This window comes from Fulmarus glacialis, unplaced genomic scaffold (genome assembly GCF_000690835.1).
Source record: "Fulmarus glacialis isolate BGI_N327 unplaced genomic scaffold, ASM69083v1 scaffold2609, whole genome shotgun sequence".
Lineage (NCBI taxonomy): Eukaryota > Metazoa > Chordata > Aves > Procellariiformes > Procellariidae > Fulmarus > Fulmarus glacialis.
In genome coordinates this window covers 58,660-75,362 of record NW_009235002.1, presented here as the reverse complement: position 1 = coordinate 75,362, position 16,703 = coordinate 58,660, and the positions used below count along the sequence as shown (strand labels likewise).

Sequence of the window (16,703 nt, the reverse complement as noted above, 5' to 3'; positions counted from 1 at the left end):
ATACTGCTTTTCTTCTTTACCCTCAGCACCTTTCTTACAAAGATAGGACAACCAGGTTGTAACACAAACTTCGGCAGCAGTACACTTTCTAATAATGCTGAACCAGTTGCTTTCTCCAGTTATATGATACAACGTCTAAAGCATCCTTACTATTTGGATATTGTATTCACATGCATCAACCACATGCTTTGCATTTGCACATGGTTCTTTACAATTTAATGCTATACTTTGCATTTTTCATTACCAAATCCCACCCCCCATCAAAAAACAAAGGCAAAACTAGGTGAGATTTACCTTATTACAATTTTTAGAAACTTGGCAAAGAGCACTGCCTGACATACTGTCCTTATCTGGCATTCCTAAAAAAAGAACACAGAAAATAAATACATACCATACATTCTTTAAGTAACAGTGGAGATATTTATCAATAGAATAAGGAATTGGAGGGTTCAATACTTCGATAACATACACATTAATCTATGATTTTATTAAGAGCAAAACAGATTTATTCAGACAAAAGCTTTCTCTTGTGAATACAAAAAAGACAAAAAGCTAACTTTTGTAAATACTATAAACAGCTTGCTAAACATAGTACTTTCTCACAACTTAATATTTGAATTATTTATATTTTTTCATGTAACATTATCTATGTTTTAGTACCTGGAAGTCAAACACGACATTGAGTTTGCACTAACTAGCATTGCTATGCTATGCTATGCTATGCTATGCTATTGTTTCACAAATAGAACATATTGAACACATAACATATGGGACAAAATTTGCAGATGCAATGGCTAGCCATCAGATATTGTCCTATATTGGCATCTAAATAATCCTCTGGCAACTAAACAAAAGTACCGTGATTTACAGAAGTGATGAGTTCCAAAGGCTGCCCTTGGATTCATGTCTACAGCACTATCCCACAGTTTGACAGGTTCTCATGAGGCAGAGACATACCCAAACTTACTTAGCTATGTAACTAAGGTCAGACAGCAGCATGTTTACTGCAGGCTGTCTGCCCAAGCACTAACCTAGGTTCCCAAGGAAGTTGTGTAGCCCATCCTAACTAAAAAAATAAGCCACTTGGTTATATTTATTTTACTAGCAGGACTCATGGCCATGTTCCATGGAATTCATGTAACACCTATAACCAGTTAAATGTTACAGGACATCATACAGTATGCTTTAGTCATCAGGCCTGGCTTATAATGCAGATTTGTGTACAGCTCTGTGTACACTTTTATACAGTTGGGAAGGCAGTTAGGCAAGTTCCAAAGTATTTCCTACTATATGCAGTATTAATACAGTCTTAATACTGAACTGAATTTAACATTAAAATTCCAACACCCAAAACCAGAGGACTTGCATCTTCCCCTTTCTTATCTTTCCCTTTTTTCTAACATCTGATATCTATTTTCTCATACTTACTGTCATTGTTGGAGCCGGTTTCCATAACACCATAAGGAGGAGTGAGAAGTCCAGACATATACTGTCGATATTTCTGAAAGACAGCAATGGCACATTCAGTCAGGTACAGATGTATAAAAGACATTCAATGGATGATGTGGTATTTACATTTGTGTGTCTGCTGCCTTGTGCTTCACACGCACACAAGCAACCTGAGGCAGCCAGACATGTTTTTACTCTTAACGCTACAAGGCCTGCTTTCTTGACTGGAGCACACTGCCTTTATTTTATCAAAAGTTGTGCTAAAACAGTTCCCTCCTTCATCTTCCCCAAAGCATGACTTTGAGGGTTCTAATAAATCAATACTGTACTTAGTTGTGTGATTTCCCATACAGACTGTTTTAAAGCTCATTTGAAATTACACTACTCAGCTGAACCCAAGCTAGAAAGCTACTTTATTGTAGGGATGGAGACAAGGATTCATGAGAATCAGGTACCACTACAATTTTGGTGTCAGATTTGAAATATACAAGATTTAGTGCAAAAACTCTAAACATTTAATTCCAACACACTAAGTTTGGTTTTCAGAAACTACAAGGTTATGAAACACACAAACCCAGCACCTCATGTTATGTACACACACACACAAAAAAGGTATTATTAGATGAAACTTTGTAACTGTAAAAATAATGTCTCTTGTACCACTGTAAACTATGTAATTGTAACTGATGTCAGTAACTGGTATTTTTCTTCAGTGAATGCTGGTGACATGATCAATAAGGTTCAAAGCTCTGTCTAGGGCTTAAGAAATTCACAGAAGCTAAAAAATAACACCAAAGGAAAAAAATGTCCTTTTATCAAATACAAATCATTCAATGAATAAGTGAGACATTTTTGTTTTCAATCATACTATATTACTGTCATGCTTAAGGGTAAACAATTATAATTCCCTTTTGGAACTGTCAGAAAACAAGCTTGTGCAACAGTGATGCTGATCATCAGCGTAAACAAAATGTGTCATGCAGTCCTTAGGGTGTGCAGTGAGCTGAACGTGAACAACCAACCAGCTGAAACTCATGTAGGTTTCAACTAAGCACACATAATAATTGAGACAGAAAATTTCCCTCATAGTACGATTTTAATTTAAAAGTGTTATCCTTTGCTCTATGGAGCTGTTTGGATGTATTCACTTTTAAAATGTTGTCTGCTGCATTTTAACAGATGCTTGAATTATCCTTTTAACGTTTCTTTTTCTTGGAAATAGATACGAAAATATCATCAATTCCAGCACTAAAGACTGAATGTCTTGCATTCCAAATAATAACAAAAGCTACAAAGATTACATTAATCTTGATAATCCAACCCTATTTTTAGAGAAGCTATTACATCCAAAGATTAGTAATGTATTATTTAAATCTCACCCATAATCCAGCTGAAAACTCGCAGGAGCAAAACTATGTTATATCCCTGGTCAGTCACACAAAATAAATGCTACTTCATTTGAGGATAAAACTCTCCTGTTTTCTTTCCCAAACCATTCATTTTCCCATACTCTGCATCCAGTCCTATGCCTGGAACTCAGTAAGAGAAGAACGTGAGAAGTATTATTTTCTCAGTTAAACTAGTAAACCACACACATAAAACAAGGGAAAAACTCATTTTGCTTGGCCAAATGAAAAAAAAGAAAGCATGTCACAGGGGGCTGAAATAACATTTTATTCAAACAGTAGATAAGCGTTTTGTTCTACCTTCTACTGAATTTCGTCTTGAAATGTGATTTAGAAATGGAAAATTGAAATGTTTCATTTGGGATATGATAAAATCAAATTTTATAGGGTTTTTTTCTTTTGTTCTTCCTCACCGTTCAGATGATATTCGTTTCTTTGTTCTGTTTTTCCCAAAATAGCATTTTCCCAGAAATACATTATTAGTCCACATTCAATCCACCTTGATAAAGAACTTGAATTGTAGGAAGACAGTCATTTTCTCTTTTATTTCCTATACCACGTTCACAGTCATCATATACTGCATGGCAGTTTCCCTTCTGATTAATTCTCTAATATTTTTCCTGATTATTCTTCTCATGAAACAAAACACGGAACACACCACATAATTTCCAAAAGATCTGGGGGCCTAGCTTAACAAAAATACCTACAGGTAGAATAAGCCAAAAGTGCATATAACACTTTAAAGGAGGCACCTAACCCCATTCAGCTCCACCTCATGCTAAGTTTGCCAAAGCCTACCAGGAACAAAAGCACAGGCTGCCAAGGACTTCAACTCTGTCATCTTCGACATGAAGGTCCCAGCCTGCCATGGGATGAGTCTACTTATGGGTCCGATACAGCAAGCCCAGTGAGCAGTGTTGCCTGTGAAGGAGTTCAGGCAGCATTACGAGAAGAGGCACTAATTCAAGACATGCCCTCAGAAAGCTCAGTTGTTCAGACTCCTCTAGGGGACCTCTGCATAAATGAAACTACCTTCTATATGTGGGTATCTGGAGGGAAGGCTGGTATGACTGCCTACACATGGTCTTCCATGAAGATACCTCAGTGGGGTGCGGGCTGACATAGGAGGTATAATTTACACCTAAGATTGTGTCACCGCAAATTAAATGTCAAGGGACCCTTATTTGTCAAGAACTCAGGGAAACACTGTTTGCTGGGAAACCTAAGTATCCAAAGAAAGATTTAATTAACTGCATAAAGATTCACAGTATCAGATGGAGTAATGAAGTTCCAGGCATGAAATCTCTCAAAGCTGAGATAATGAGGAAAACACAATTCTGACTGTGAGACCTATCTTGTCACCGTAATGTCTGTAAATGAAAAGAAAATGCAGTAAGTTAAATTGTACCAGTAGGTGGCATTTAAAATCATCCTGAAGATTAACAGACTAAATATTTACAAAAGGGTTTTGCAAATGTATTCCACTGGTGGTACGAACTCTGGAAAGAATTTCCTTATGAAAGACAACAACAGCTATCAAATCATCATAAGCGTGTTTATTACCAGAAGTCTTCAAGTTCTGTAAATCCAACAAGACAGCAGGTTTTAAAACTACACTCGGTGACCTATTCACTCTGTCTTCAGATTTCTACCAATTTATAAACTCTATCATGCAACAGCTTAAAGATCAGACACTTCCTGCATCTAATCTGACAGCACGAGTAATAAAGACAGTATTTTTTCTTCCAGTTACTGACTGTCTCATATCCATGCAGGGGCGAAAATTAACACGACCTTTTCAGCCACTGCTATAGCCTAAAGCACAGAAGAGTGCTGACAAGGAACAGTTGGGGATGGGAGGAAAGGAGGAAAGAGAATCACACACTTGCCTTACAGAGGAGGCGCTGTGGGTGAATTTTCATACCAACAGTTTTTAAGGCCACTCATTGTCAGGCTTTTCAATGTGTTCCTTCGCATGCTCTTATTTAGACTTTATTTGCAGTTAGCTGCAGTTGGTTTCAGAGGTTTTCATGACTACAGTGTATTTTCTTCTACTCCGTGAACACAATTTGGTATATTTTTATATGCTAATGTTTAGAAAGGCAATTACTATCATTCTGATGCAAGCTATCTCTAAATTCCTTACAAATTTTTCTAGTGTACATAAAGTATATAAAATATGTCTTCGTACTTAGTCCCTTCTCTTCTGCTGCAAGTACTGAAGAGCTAATACCTGTTTAAAGGGAAAGAAGGAGCAAAAAAGAGATCTGTACAATACAAACACTCCAAAACAAGCCAGGTAGATCTGAAGAAAATAGATGAGCCTTTGTTGTCTTCCATGTGCATTGCATAGCAAAACCACAGGACTCTAACAGGAAAGACTTGGGACTGATGAAGGGAAGACCTCCTGGGTATAAAGCTTTTAACACAGGTTCCACATCAGATACTCCCCCAAGTGCAGCAGTTCTCCAGTCAGCAAAGAGTATCTGATGGGCTGTCTAATAAGGACCCAGGTAGTGATGGTTTGTAGCACTAGGGAGTCAAGTCAGGCTTCTGATGCTTCCCCATCCCAAGATAAACCCACATGTAGCCAGATACTAGGAAGTGAGTGTCTTGTAACATTGGAGAAAGTTTTGTAGACCACAACAGGCACTTGGTTGAATACATGATCTCTCTCTTTCTCCTTCTCTTTCTCCCCCACTCATAATCTCAACCCACAGCATCACTCTTGACCAGAAGCACTTCTGCTGCCTCCTGTTCTGCCTACCATTGGCAGCAAGAGAAGGTGACAAGGCAGAGCTTGCATTACTTGCAAACTTGAGAGTAACACAAAATAATTAATTTCAGTTGTAGAAATCCTAGGCCAAACATCAAGGTGCTGTTTCCACACATGCTTTTTAAAATCTTGTGTAACTATTTTATTAAAGGCTGTTATTCTGACTATTACCTGAGCTCTGCAATCCTCCTGTACTAGCTGTCAATACTCCTGTTATGGTTTCTCTTGGGGAATATATGCTGTAGCCTGACAATGTGGGCCAGCTTCTCTATTTTCTTTTGACAATAAATAATTGATCACTGATGCTTTCAGTACAACTCAGTTCTTCCTTTAAGTTGGCTGCGCCAGTCATACCATTCTGGCAATGAACCACCTCCCTTGTGGGCATTACTCACAAAGGTGCGTCACTCCCATGGTGCATTGTTTCGTCTTCTCTTTTCTGCAGAACAATAAGGAGACATGTGAAAGAGCCCCTGAAGATCTCTGGACCCTGTTTTCACCCACCAAACCAAGCAGAGATTGCTGTCTCAAAGTCTAGATCTTTGCCTTTAGGTCTGATGCTCCAAAGATTGCTCTTCACTGAACAAACTGACAGGTAAAATCTCAGGTCATCTGCCCGCTATCTGTTAGTGTTTTCCAATAAAAAGTGCCTAATGTTCTTACAGAATTTCACCAAAAAAAACCCTGACAATCATATTCGTAGTAGTTTTTTACCCAAATCTTGTTACAAAGGCGAAACCAACAACACACTTGCTATTGCCCAATAGTATGTGCTGAGACCCACAGAAGACTCTGGCATAATTTTGATTTCAGATACTGCCTCCTTAATACGTTTACAAATTAGTAAGCGTATTTCTTCCAAGCAAGCTCAATCAGAAAATTCCATACATTTCAGGTCAATGCCACTTAACTGGGTATCACAAAAAGGACCTGACCCATGGCTGTTTAACATTGGATAGTAAATCATTGCCTGAAGCTGGTGCTTCACTCTAGAACACCAAGGACTCTGTGTATTACTAAATACTTGCCTTTGTCATTCACAGAATATATATATTCACTGTCACTCACAGTATAGATAAGAGAACAGAATTTAGGTATTTCTAAAGGAAAGGATGAAGACAAATTAGGAAAAAACAATGCTACAATAGCAAAAACATATCTTTATGTATTGTGGAAAAATAGAAAATAAACAATGTGAAGATCTTACCACGACTTACTGAACAGAGACTGGTTTGTATACGTCAGTCTATCAAGTCATTAAAATGAGATAGACAAGGCCTGAAACAGCAGAAGTGAAGTACCATTTAGTCATATTTAGATAAAATAAATACGGAAAATGCCAGTACTGAAATTGCTGAATCCTGATCCCAGAATTAGTACAGTTTATATAACAGCAGATGAATCTGCATTTTTTCCGTTTATTTACCTATTTACCATTTTCTGAATGTTTCTGCATGGCTCTAATCAACTATGCTTTAGATTTTATTTAATCTCTTTGTTTTGGAGGCATATATTTTTCTGTCACATTCCCACTTAAATCAATTTATCGTGCTTGAAAAGCTCTGTGTGCAGAATTTGCTTGATCACAGAATCCCCTTGAGTTTTAGCTGAAAAGAAAAATGCACCCAGCTCCCTGAAATCATGCCAAATTGGCTACCAGATAGAAACCCGAAGATAAGACTGCCCTGCAAAAAATCAAATCCAAGGAAATTAGAGCACGAGCAGTGATTAAACAAATTACACAGCCCATTCTGCTCCATCTAATTTAAATATAGAAATGACATCATGTAGCCCTCCGATTCTGTCTCCTAGAGGAATCCACTCAGGAAATGCAGTTGGGTGGAGGCAGGACTTGGTTGGGAGGGGTGGGAAAGGTTGCATATACTTAAAAGAGGACAAAGAAAATATATAAAGAAGAACAAACAGTCCATTTGATTTATGTGTTTTCTTTTACTACACTTGTGTAACCATAGAATAGATAATGTATTTATAGGAAAAAATATAACAATTTAACTGCCTTTAACATGAAGTTCAAGTTTTCAAAAGTGGCTGAAAAAGAGCATTATACAATACCGTATCTACTTTTTCACAGTGATATCTGTGTTGAATTTGTTCACTTTAAAATCACATGATGATGACTGTCACCAGCAGTGCTTCAACCTTAATACAAGATCAGAAAATCAAGCTGTGCTTTATTTTCTTCCCCTTTCATTATCACTTGTAGGAGAGAGGCAGCAAATCACACCTTAGCTGGAATTTTCTGAATGATGCAAGTGGAGAACAGAACCTCACTCCTCTTCAAAATGTTCTGCAAAGCTAACAATTGTAAACCTGCATCTTTATTAGTAAAGCCAGCAGGTATGTCTCGAAAACAAAGAAAAAGTACCGTTTTAACATAATTTTTCTTACCACTACAGCCAACCTTTAAACCTACATTGACAGCACTTAGATCAAGCTAAGTCTGGCATCATCTCATGGGTCATGCACAAGGGAAACCTGTTCCAAGAACAATTTCTTAAAGTTCTGGGCACAAAATACTTCCTTTTATCCTCAGGCAGTCACACCTCCTATTTTCAGATACACTATTTTAATGAGGGGAGAAGCAAAGATGTGCTCTTTCAGGTGAGCTCAGTCTGGGTGTGCTATGCAGGAAGACAGTGTACAAGGAAGATCAGAGACGAATAATACGAGACTTGCAAATACAGGATGAGGCTGGCTTTCTTCAGCTCCTCGCCTGGACAGCTATGGGCTGCCTCCTACACTATTTCTTCCATATGGTGTGCCTCCCTGAACTGATCTTTAGCATTTCTCTGGAGCAGAGCTTCAGCTGAGACAAAAGGTCACACCAGGAAGACATTTATGTTTGTAAAGTGCTTTGACAGAATGGTAAATTCTGTAATTGCAGCAACGTACGTGTCTTGTTTCTGATCACATATCTTAACCTGCAGAGCAAGCAAAAAGCAAAGATTGTGTGTACTAGAGAAGTCAGAAGTCAGCAAGAGCCTCTAAACCAAGTTATTGTTTCACACTGAGATTGCCACCTTGCAAATACAGAAGGCCTGATACACACGACCAACGTATCTTTGCATGAATGTTACGAAAAAGGCTTCCTCTGAAGAAATGTATGTAGAACTAGGTACGTATCATCGAGATTAAGAGAAAAGCTGCAAACCTCCCAGTGCAGGCTGTGCTCTGACAGTGAGTTGAAGTCATGCTCCTCTGTAGTGAAATTCTGTAAGGTCACCACAAGGTCTGTGCAGTACTTAAGTCCTCAAAATAGGTTTTAAGTGAAACTTAAATGACACATTGGCCTTATGTTGACACTATGTGTAGTAGTGGCTTTATCCATCATTCATAAACAGCTTCTTTTCTCCCCCCCCCTTACATTTTTTTACAAGGAGATTTGAAACAAATAAAGAAAAAGCAAAATGGTGAGCTGACCTGTAACTCTGCTTTTCATATTTACAACTTCTAAGCACAGAAGTATGTTGGTCTAGAAACTTGTTTTCATCTGGAAGGAAACACTGGGTTAAATATTAATTCCTCTACAATCAATATAAACCTCTTAATGAGTTCAGTGGGGTCAGTCTAACGCTGTGCTTTTGCTTCTCACAGGAACAAGCACATATCAACTTCCAATACTCTTCTAATATAAAGGCTTCCTTTTCATGGATAAGTTCTCAAAGTGATTGTTTCTACTCAATTGTGCCTAACAATAATGAGGATATTTCCTAAATGTAAATAAGTAAGCATACAAGGGTATTTCCCTTATAACATTAGCCTTTCTTCGATGCTTTTTAAATATTATTTTGACTACAGTGTGAGCTGCTTTAAAAGCAGCTTGTGCAGCTCACTCATAACACTGTTGTAAAATCAAAACAATAAGTACAATACAAAATAAGAGGGGAAAACCTAAAGACGAACTAAATAATTATAATTCAGAAAGTATGATTGAACACAGTCTACTCCTTCTAGTGCATGGAAAACAGTGTATTCCGACACAGAAAATCACTCACCATCAGACTGATGTCACTTAACAAGACCCCAAAATACCTGGGCCTCCAATTCAGCCAGCAGTCAGTGCAACGGCACCACTGGAATTACCTTGCCAGCGTAAATCTCTCATGGATCCAGCTGCTCAAATCCAGAGCCCCTTTCATGCACACTGTAGTATAATAAATGCTGCCTGTGGTACTTCCCCACCGGAGTTCACAATAATATTTCAGCTATTTTGTAAGCAATTTATGTAAGGCAGTTATACTGCCTTACATCCACATGCATAGTCTAACATCTCATGGCCCTCATGTTTGAAGCTCCCTATAAAGGCCTGTGGAACACAGTCTCTTCTGATAGACTTGTACAACAGCATCTTATCTGAAGATACCAAAATGTATTGGATGGGAATGACTGACTTTTATCAAACTGAAATGCAAACAACATTAATAACGGTGATTCAGCTGTGCCATAACACAGGGATTAGGTAAACTGCATTAACAATCTGCAATGCAACAGCCTTATTTGGATGGGGCAGTTTTCAAGGTTTTTCCCTCTGGCTGGAGTCAGCGCAAGTGACTTCCTCAAACCAAAGACATTTTATTTAGCTGCCAGTCCCTCACCAAGACTGAAAAAGCCCACACACCAAATGCTGTTCTGCAATTCTAACCCAGAGTCTTGCTGTGGCTGTTTCTCACGTGATCCTTTCTTTAGGCAAAAAGTAAACTAACATTATTCATTTCACCTCAGCCCTAGAAACATTTTCAAATCTCATCACGAGAGGGGACAGTGAGGAGTGGAGGCACGCAGGGATGGGAAAGAAGGAAGAACGTCCCACAGGAAGTTAAATGTTAGAAAAGAAAGAAACGTTAACAAGCAATAAGAAGGAAGGAAGTGAAAATGTTTCAGGGATTAATGGGTGAAGGGTAGGAGGGAGTGCAATACATAGCCTAAAGAGATTCCTTCAGTCCACTGAACAGACGAGATATCACAAGGAGTGGACAGACTTCAGGGAAGAGAGCACACTATACGAAAAAAAAGAAAAAAAAAAGAGACAGTGTGAACTGGCTGACGGATATGCCTAATAAATGAACTCCTGTCTCTCTCTTGTTGCCACCAAAGAAGCAGTTCTACCTGTTGATGTCTTAAAAACAGATAAACAATTTACAATTTAAGCTAGGCTCCTTAAATCTGGTTGTTGTTGAGACAGTTTAGGCTTAAAGATTCTGCAGATCAAGATGAACAGCACATAATATAACATCAAGCCTCTGCCAATTTTCCAATCACAAGCTTAATCTCTATTTTCCATAGTGAACCATTGTTTATCTTTGTTATTTTTTATCTTGTGGCACCGGGATGTCAATTATAAGCAAAATTAGAAGAAAATAGGACAGAAAATGTGAGTTTTAAAGGACTAAAATAGTATAAGCCAAGCAGAGTCCAAACTACTCTGAGATTCTGAGGAGTGACTTGTTTAAAGAAATTACAGAACATTTTCCCAGATTAATTCAGCTGGGTGAAAATAACCCAAATCCTTTTGGTTACCATTTGAAAATTACTCAAATTGTGTTTTTTTCCAATTGAGCTGAGCATCAAGCATGTAGCCTAGTTTGACTAGGCTGACACTTCAGCGTGGGCAGGAATTTTGTATTAAAAAGCCTTTGTTTTCTATTTATTTCATTTTTTGAATGGGAGTTTCTTTCACAGTACAATATATAACCACAAAAAATAGTCACCTTGATTTTCATTCCTCTTTATCAGCCTTCATTCTCACTATGATCTGACATGTTATCTATCATCAAGATTAAAACAGCATTTGAGATACGCAGCTGGGCATAGTCATGAAGATGCACTGTAGATTTTCTTAAGTGGAAAAAATAATAAAGAGATGTTAAGGCTGAACCTACACATGACCAAAAGACAAAAATGAAACAAGAGGAACATGAAAAAAATGAAGACAACTCACAAGATAATGAAGGGTAAAGTACTGAACTGGACTGAATAATAATCTTGCCAGGAAAAGAAAGAAGGGTGGGAGAAGAAGAGTATAACATCATATCAGTCTCCTCCTCTGTTCAACAGAACCCTGAAATCAGCTTGACTGGGGTCCAGCTTTTCTAAGTTCTACACACAAAATGAAAGGTCAGATCCTGTCTCTCCCTCCTCCCATCCAGAAAGGCTCACAGTGCACTTAGAGGCAGGATGCAAGCAGGCAAGTGGCACAGCACAAAAGGTGCAGAATGGCACAAATTAACTAAAGACAAGAAGAGGATGTTTCACCAGGGATTTTTGTTCAAATAAAGCAAGCAAGATTATATCTGACCATGAGGTAACTGAGAACAAAAAGTTCACAGCTGTGGCATCCATCGTAGGGCAAATGCCCTCCAAAGGCTGAAACAAAAAGGTCTTAGGAAACACTCTCCCACCTGAAAGAATGGTATTTGTTACATTCTTGCACTAAAGCTATACCACCAAAAAGGGATGCAACTAATAAAGAAGCTGAGCCAACACTATCCCAAACATAACCAGATAATCAAACATAACCCATAACTAGACATAACCAGATTCAAAGAAACACAGTTACTACTCTCAAGTTTACGTGGAAGGACTACACAAATGATGATGATAGAAGACTGTAAACAACTGTAAGAGAAACAGAAAGGGGGTTGCTGAAGACTCACTAACAGACCATTAAACTTGGCCATATACTACATATGTTACAACACAGCAGTTCGGTGAGGCAATTTGGCAAGGAAATTCCACATCTGAGGAGCAATGAGAAAAGCTGATTCCTGCACTAAGACTTCTCCAGAAACAATTTGCCAAGCCCGAGCATCCAAAACCTGTCAGCACAAATGCCCAAGTACTGGCCTCTCGGGGGAGAGACAACTTCTGTCAAACTGGCTAAAAGATGCTCTCAGTGAAACATTCGTGGCACTTAGTTTGCCATTCTGAAAGACCTGGCTTTTAAAAGTATATTCTAAAACTTACACTTGTTTTTAAGTGTTATCTATTTGATAGCAAGCTCACTAGGAACTGAATCAATTTTCTGAACTTTTATGTTTCTGTTCCACTTGGGCAAACAGCCATTTCTTCTGGGTACCCCCTCGCACATGGCTAAAAATAATTTCATTATCATATTGAAATCTCAACCTACCCCGCTAGATGGACAGGTTTAATACAGCCAGGACGCACAGTAGATCATTAATTTTGAAACTAAAACATCTTTCTAGTCCATTGCTTTCAATGGTTTACTTCTTAGATACCTTTGTATTTCCTGCTCCTTCTTTATGGAATCATGTTTTACTTGTTTGTTTAAAGAATGACAAAAAGGTACTAAAATAAATACATCAGGCTGTGCTGGGGAGGCCCCACCACCTGCTTCTCATGAACCCTGGCTGTTCTTGTTCCAAACCCATCGGAAACTATGTATTTCAAGGGATAATATTTACACAAAGCAAACAGCAGTACTAGATAAATATGCTGTTTTTACATGGAGAGCAAACTAAATTGGTTTTCAGTAGAGGAGGAAAAATAACAGCGCACAATATTACTGCACTGTAATTTTAAATAATTTCTGTAGATTATCAAATGAAGATGAATGGATTGTTTAAGACTTATATTGCACGAGTACATTTTGAAAATTCAAAGAGACTCAACACGGACATTATAAAATTCTTTTTAAAAGGCCTTGCTAGGAGGATGCAGTAAATAATCCTGGCTCTGGCTGTTTAGTAGCAGCTGAGAGGAGAGAGCATCTTGTCCACTCTTCTTTCTGTCCATTTCTCTTACACTGAACAGTCCCTGATAATTTTCCCAACCTTCTCATTAAAAGCATATCCAAACAAACTTTAATCATTGTTTGTGTAATAATTGTGGCCGCAATGTGCCAGACCTCCTGCACTCAACTGTGGGTACGAAGACTCTGTTCTGCTGCTCTGCTTTCCTAACGAAATGTAACCGCTTTGCCTGGCAGGAAATTCCTCCCTTTTCTCCCGTCTTCCCAGTAACTTTTTGATTCCAGTGGAAAAATTTTAACCAAATTTGAGATAGGGCTCAAATAAGGTCCTAGTGGCTAAATAAAAATTAGTGATAGGAGAGAGGTCCCAAATACAGTGTCACTACTAAGGGAAAAGAGGGCAGCACTCTCTTCATCCACTTCACTGGGTAACAGCCAGCTGTCCAGTCTATACACACACACCAGCTGGCTAATCCTCGCGGCTATGACTCCAAACGCCACATACATGGTCTACCATCATGGATAGATACATCATGGAAGTAGATACATCATGGAAGTTATAGTAAGTATTGGTGGCAGGAAAGAGCAAAAATGGAAAGGAAATAAGCTTTTTCAGTCCTTCCACTCACAGAAAAACTTCTCAATCATTTTCATTGGCTGTGATTATATTTATATCCCAAACTTATTTTGCAACTTCAATTCTTATTATTAGCAATTCTTCTAAGTGTTTTCATTATGACCACACACTGATGTCCTAAAGTTGCAGTTTTTCAGGTTTTTGTGGACACCAGCATTGAAGGTGCTAAGCATCTGAAACAGGCAGCTCTGGCTTGGAATGCATTGCTATCGCCTGCTGTTGCAGTGGTGAAAAATATACATGGGCATCCTTATGTACTCCTGACAGAAGAGAGGGGGGTTTTACTCAGAAGTAATCTGCTGTGCTTCACCCTTTTTCTGACAGCAAGAGAATGATCAATTCTTGAGGCAAGTGTATTGCTATACTGGGACAAGACTTTCAGTCCTTCTAGAAGACAAGATGAGGTCACTGGTAATACTAGAGTTAGAACACTTCTTAACTGAAGGGCTACCTAATTTGCAACGACCTACACTTCAGTCTATTTTTGTAGGGCTCTTTCTCTGTTGTGAAGCAATACAGACAAACCTTATTATTGTCACTTTGATACTGTGTATACACTCACCGTTCAAAGAAAGTCTTTATATAGAACATGCAGTAAAATAAGCTACAGCATGAGTCACACTGCAAGAGTCCATGCTTCTGGAGTGTTATGAGGCACCAGAGGAATCAAATGACTTGCATATGAGAACAAGGCATTATCCACCAAGCCACAAGTGTAATTATAGAACAGGTTTAAGAAAGGTTTCATTAAGAGAGAGAAAAAGCTGCCTTCACATGTAAATCCACTTCACATAATTCTTCTATTAACTTACAACTCTAAAACCATATTAGAGACAAGTTTTGCAAACCTTACTGTAATAAAAATCAAACACATTGGAAATAAGGCAAAAATTTTTTTTCCATATAACTTTTTTTCCCCCCACATGGTAACTGCTGTTTATCTGATCTGTCTTCCTTTGATAGTACTGAGGAGAATTCAGTGTTATAGAATAAGGAAGCTGTACACATATGCCTAACATATTTAACTGGTTAGTTTTCAATTTACAACTATTCCCCTACATACTGCTAGCTGCTTGTTTAGGGAGCATCACAGAACACAATTTTAGCATTATACTGTCTCTTCAGTTTTATAAACTTCAGATTTCTGTGAAGATCTTCATATCTTTTAGATAAGATAGCCACTGTAATCTCTGTCTTTTATATAAGATTATTATCTGCATAATTCCTATGGAATTGAAGTCCATTATTTACAACTGTGTTGGAATGGATCCTCAGTTTATGTAAATTAACAGTTTCACTGGCTTCAGCAAAACTGATTTGTATTCGCTGATCTGTTCCAATAGCACTAATGATCATCCTTCTTCCAATAGGAAGGCATATTGTCCACTGATACTTGAACCAAAACTGGTTCAAACTGGGAAATGTGAAGTCTGACTACCCTGTAGCCTTAAGGACATTGCTGTTCATTTCTGCAGTGGGAAATTTCATCCTTGGGAAGGGCCACATGCAGTCAGCTTATGTTCCAGCTGCGTCCTGGCCCTCTTCTATTCCCAGGCCCTGTTGCATTGCCTTACCAATATGGAATACAGACGAGTGCAGGACTTAAAAGGCCCCCACCACAGTCTTGATGCTACAGAAGAATCACATAACAATTTCAGAAATTGTTTTCACCTCCAAACTTTAGCAAATCACAGTAGGTTCCAAAAACAGTAAACAAAAGCTCTATGAAATAGATATGAACATACTCTTGCCACTGTCTTGAAAAACACCTGGTGGTGTTTTCTCATGGCAAAATCACAAAGTTTTCACATCACCGGTATCACCTAAGTTTAGCAAACTTGACAGGTATTACAAATCTGACATGATTACAAAGAGCAGCGTAACCAGGCCTGCAGACCTACTGAACAACTGCACTGCGCAGCGAGTGTCAGTAGTGCTAGCTTCAAATAGAGGTAATCCTTCCTGCAAACAGAAACAAGTGGGAAAATCCAGACAAGAGAAAAAAGTGCTAGTGCCTGAATACTTCATGGGGAATCATTTGTCAACAATAACATGGATCACATCTGGCCTCTTAAAAAGGAAAATCGCTACAAGTGCCCAAGGGTGCCATTTTAATAAAGAAGAGAGCAAAAAAGAGCAGATGTAAAATTAACTAAGATGCCAAGCATGACCAGCACTGCCAGCTCAGGCCTGCTGATTTGCTCTGCCTCAAGACAGAAACTAAGGGTCTGATGCACCGATGTGTTACTCCAATTTCATGCCAGTGTGACTTTTTTCCAAGAGATGTAAAACTCAAATAATGCTCATATACCAGGTTAATTACAGCAACAGAGATTTAATTCAGGAGAGGTTTCCAGAGTGTATACTAGTAGCAGGAAGAGATTATGGTGGCCAGAAAAGCTGTTTCAAGCTACCAGAAGATGAAAGGTAAAAGTGACAAGACTTTGGACTCAACTGACACTTTCTTTGTTGGAGCAGCAGTCCCAGTAGAGAAGTTGACTGTCTTTTCTCTAACTTGCACAGAGCTACATTTTATCTAGATCTCTCACCATTGTCCTAAACAGTTCAAAGAACAGTAACACACATGCATATAAACAACTCCTAAAGTGGTTCTGTCTAGTAGAAAAGGCTACAAAGAGCTTGACCAAAATCATCTCTGAATTTATCAGTATGTTTTAGAAGTTTCTGAAAGATAAAAGATGT

At 38.4% G+C, this 16,703-nt stretch overlaps 1 protein-coding gene across 1 annotated transcript in view; it reads right to left on the bottom strand.

Annotated features, from left to right (window-relative positions):
- Nucleotides 1–294: 294 nt before the first annotated feature.
- Nucleotides 295–16,703, bottom strand: part of LOC104082614 (rap guanine nucleotide exchange factor 4-like) — a gene marked incomplete at its 3' end in the record, with an annotated part of 74,807 nt that continues 58,398 nt past the window's right edge. The window contains exons 5-6 of the mRNA XM_009585813.1: nt 1,429–1,501; nt 295–359 (exon numbers count right to left, since the gene is read on the bottom strand). Of these exons, the coding sequence (XP_009584108.1) occupies nt 295–359; nt 1,429–1,501 (138 nt within the window). The remainder of the gene's footprint in view (nt 360–1,428; nt 1,502–16,703) is intronic.